Consider the following 4,265-nt stretch of genomic DNA (forward strand, 5'->3'; position numbering starts at 1 on the left):
AGAGCCCCTCAGCTCTGCTGTTGAGCGGAACGCGCCGCGGCTCCGGGGCGTGGGGGACGCCGCCCATCCGGCCAGCGGCAGAGCCCCATCCAGGCTCAGGCTTGGGTGACTGCAGCTCCCAACGGTTGTCCCGTGCTCTCCTCCTCTCCGGGTCAGGCCTGGCAAGAGGGAACATTCTCAGGCAGCTTGGGTTGTAACCGACGGAGCTCTGCCCGCAGACGGAGTGTTTTTAAGGGTGGGGGCTACGACTTTTCCTTGCACCTTACTGACCTGCAGACGCTCTGTCAGTGCTGCTGGGGGCGTGGCTGGGCTGGGCCTTAGTTAAAACTTCCCCTAAATACAGAAGAAGTACTTGTTCCTCATGGGAAGGTGAGGAAATAACCGGTCTTCCTGCAGAAACCCACCGTAGTCACCTGCTGGTCCTCCTGCCCAGAGCCACCCACCCTGCCACTCCAGGAGCCCCGAGCACCCTGCTTTGGCCCCACGAGTTAATCATGTGCATCCAGGGCACAGACATGATTGTGCCCAGTGGTGGGCCAGAGGGCGGGTGGATGGGGTCGGGGGGAGGCCCCTGGGCGGGTGCGGATCCTCAGAGTGTGGGCCTCTGCTGACGGCCGCACCCCCACGCCTCGGGCCACTGCGCTGCGGGGCCTGAGCTCGAGTGGTTGCGAGGCCTGGGAGATCTTGTGCAGTTGGGTCTTCTTTGGGGGTTAGGGCACTTTGCCTGCCCTCCCTGTGACGGGGCCCCCACAGGCCGAGCAGGGTCATGAATGATAAGCACCAGGCACGGTTCCAGGCACACAGATGTTTAGAATGTGGCTTGGGCCCGACCATGAACTTGTACTTGTTCACTGGAGCCTTGGGCATTCCTCTGTGGTCTCAGTGCAGGGTCAACTTCACCTTCCCTGGGTGGTTTATCACAGGACTGCCAAGCACTGAGTCCCACACTAGGCCTGGGGACACTAAGAGCAGAACCGGGCCTGGCGCTGCTGCCCAGGGCCCACGGTCTGGGGAGGAGCCAGAGATCGGGCAGGCAGCTTGCTGAAGTCGAGTTACAGATGGACGGAAACACGATCCCAGGACAGCCCTTCCCCAACTGGGGCAATGACCCTGGAGCTGAAGGCAGTGCGGGGGCGCAGGAGGCGGCTGGGGTGCTGGCTGGGGGAGGAGAGGAAGGGGTGAGCGCTCGGGCAGGGGCTGTGCCCACTTCGCCCCGTGGGGAAACCGCCTCCCTCTCCCAGCTCCGTGTCCTCCCCGTAGGAGGACCAGCCCTGCTCGGGGGCTGCTGGCACCTCGATCACGCATGTGTGGTACAAGTGAGGTGTAGAGCCAGGGGTGCGGGGAGCCTCACCTCGGCTCCTTTTTGGTCTTGGCCTAGGTTTTCCTGCCTGGCGGGTCTGCCAAGGGGCCAACGTGGACACCTGTCGGCTGGTGGAAACCGGCAGTGTGAGGGGCGCCCAGCCCTGCTCGGCTTCCTGGGCCGTGGGCCTACCGGGCGGGGAAGGGGCCGGCATGCCAGGGGCTGAGACACTGCGGCGTCCTGTTCTGTCCTGCAGAAGGAAGGGGAGTTCACCCTGCACAGCCGGGCCATCCTGGAGATGGAGCAGTACATCCGCGAGACGTACCCCGACGCCGTGAAGATCTGTAACATCTGCCACAGCCTCCTCATCCAGGTACCGGGCGGCGGGGTGTGTGCCGGCTCCCCGGGCTCCGAGGCCTCCCAGCCCCGCCTCTGGCATGGGCACACGCAGGCCATCCCCTCGAAGTGTCTGAGGACGACCACACGCGCGCCCGCCTCTCCTCCCTGGTCCTCGGTTCTAGTCCAGGGCTCTCGGAGCTGTGTGTGCAGCCCGGGTCGTCTTAGCGGGGGTGTGGGGAACATCTGGCTCTAGTGGCCGCTGCCGTTCTGCTTTATGCTGCCCGCTTGGCGGGGCTTCACTGCGGGGGGCCAGCGCTGGACATTTGGGTTTCCTCTTTCTGACTCTCAGCTCTACGCTCCGACGAGCCTCTGCACAGGTACCCTCGGGCACCTGGGGTCGTTTCCTGGGGCTGGATTCCCGGAAGAGCAATTTCTGGCACAGCGTACACAGGTTTTCCTACAGCCTTTGATCCGCGTTGCCAGACGGCCTTCGGGAAGGCTGAAGCCATGCACGGTCCCGCACGCTCCGAGGGCCTGTGCGCACCGGGAGCCCGAGTTTCCCACCACCATCGCGCTCTGGCTGTCAGAGTTTTGGTTTTTGTTTAAGATTTCTATTTATTTGAGAGAGAGGGAGAGAAAGAGTGGGTGGGGGAGCGGGGAGCGGCAGAGGGAAAGGGACAAGCAGACTCCCTGCTGAGCAGGGAGCCCGACATGGGGCTTGGTCCCAGGACCCTGGGATCGTGACGTGAGCTGAAGGCAGATATTTACCTGACTGAGCCCCCCAGGCGCCCCGCTGTTAGAGTGTTGAGTGTCTTTCATCTACATTCATTTCTCAGAATTTTTTAATAACAATTCCTGCAAGCCCTTGTGCTGAGGGCTCTGGGCTTATCCTTGTTCATCTGGAGCCTGCTGGTCGTTTTCCTTGCCGTTTGCGGAAGGCTTGTGAACACGGAGGTGTGCGCGAAGCTCCACGCCGTCGCCTTTCTGGTTTCAGGGTCAAAGCTGCGAGACGTGTGGGATCAGGATGCACTTACCTTGCGTGGCCAAGTATTTCCAGCCCAGTCTCGAGCCGCGCTGCCCCCACTGTAATGACTACTGGCCCCACGAGATACCAGGTTCGCGTCCCTGCGCTGCTCGGGGGCTGTCCCCCGGCCTCGGGGAGGGGCTGGCTGGTGGGACTGAGGGACACCTGGGGACGGGGAGCGCTCAGGCGAGGGCTTTGCGTGTGCGGGTCTGTGTGAGCCGAACCCACGTGCTGAAGCGGTTCCTGCGGGACCCAGGAGAACTCCCAGGGAGGGGAGGGTGTGGTCTAGATAAGTCCCCCACTGGCAGCCGTCCTGGGATGGGAGGTGACCCCCTTTCCCGGCTGCGGCGTGGAGGGGATCAGCAGGGAGGGGCGAGGACAGAGCCCTCGGCAGGCGACACGTAGCTGTAGCCTTGAGCGGCTGTGCCGTGTGTGCGCCCGGCGCTGCCACTCACGGTACCTTCCGGCCTTTTCCGTGCACAGAAGTCTTCGACCCCGAGAAGGAGCGGGAGGCTGGGCCCTCCAAGGTCAGCAAGAGGTCCTTGCGGTCCAGGCAGCACTAGCCGGCGCGCTGACACAGGGCTCGCTGCCTTCGGGGGACAGCGGACAAGCCCTGTTTGGGAGACAGGCATCAGTGTTTCACATTGCACCCGAACCCCGGTCTTTGTACTCACTTGTGAGCAGGTTTGGAATAAAAGTTACTAAGGAGTCCTCTGTCTGCACCCTCGGTCTGCAGTTGTGCGCCCCCAGGAGGCTTCCCGTGGTGGCCAGTCCTTCCCTGGGCTTGCGGATAACAGAGAACCCCTTGGCTTGGGGCCCAGCAGGGGAAGCTGGCAGAGCTCCTCCTGCACGACACCCACCCGGCGGCTCTGCCTCAGCCCCCGGCTTGGGTCACTTGTCACATCGACACTGGCCGGCCCAGTCCTCCCCAGCCCCCCACAGCCCAGAGCTTGCTTGGTAGGCAGGTGGCTGGCGGGCCGGGCCCAAGGCTGCTCTCCTCAGTGGGTCCCTCCACCCCTGCCTGGTAGCGGGCAGCCCCACCATCAGCCGTCCTGTCGGCCTAGAGGCCCCCTCCTCCCTGGCTCTCCTGCAGCGAACCAGCCACCAAACCCTGTCCAGGCCACCTGCCTCCTCCTGTGCCAGCTCTGCTCCTGGCTGTAGCCGGCCCACCTGCTCCGGGCTCTTCCATCGCAGCAATCTGCCCACCACCCCAGTCAGCGCAGTGTGCCCACTGTAGACCTGGCAGCCCCACTGCCCCAGGGCTCAGGTGCGGACTGAGGATTCATGAGGCCGGTGCTGAGGCCCATCTCACCACCTCTCCGGGCCCGCTTTGCCGCACATGGCATTTCCTTCCATTCCGAAAGCGCCCTCTGTTCCTGGCCGCTGAGCCCCTGCACGCATTGTGCCCTTGGCCTGCGCGCTTTCCCTCCTTGTCCCGCCACTGGCCGGCTCCCCGGCCACTCTCTGGATCTTGTCCCGGCTTCCAGCCCTTGGCCCCATCTCCCCACACGTCCTGCTCATCACACCTGCCACACTTCTGACTCCCGTCTGTCTCTTCTTTTTTTTTTTTTTTTAAAGATTTTATTTATTTATTCAACAGAG

General features: G+C 63.4%; 1 protein-coding gene across 2 annotated transcripts in view; it reads left to right on the forward strand.

The window, feature by feature from the left end:
- Window positions 1–3,371, forward strand: part of NSMCE1 (NSE1 component of SMC5/6 complex) — a 30,158-nt gene extending 26,787 nt beyond the window's left edge. For both annotated transcript variants that reach the window (XM_087869390.1, XM_045775237.2), the window contains exons 6-8: window positions 1,557–1,673; window positions 2,634–2,754; window positions 3,147–3,371. In XM_087869390.1, coding sequence (XP_087725516.1) covers window positions 1,557–1,673; window positions 2,634–2,754; window positions 3,147–3,226 — 318 coding nt within the window. In that variant the 3' untranslated portion in view covers window positions 3,227–3,371. The remainder of the gene's footprint in view (window positions 1–1,556; window positions 1,674–2,633; window positions 2,755–3,146) is intronic.
- The last annotated feature ends 894 nt before the right edge of the window (window positions 3,372–4,265 follow it).

Source organism: Ursus americanus, chromosome 2, assembly GCF_024610735.1.
Source record: "Ursus americanus isolate L20-20 chromosome 2, mUrsAme1.1.p, whole genome shotgun sequence".
NCBI lineage: Eukaryota > Metazoa > Chordata > Mammalia > Carnivora > Ursidae > Ursus > Ursus americanus.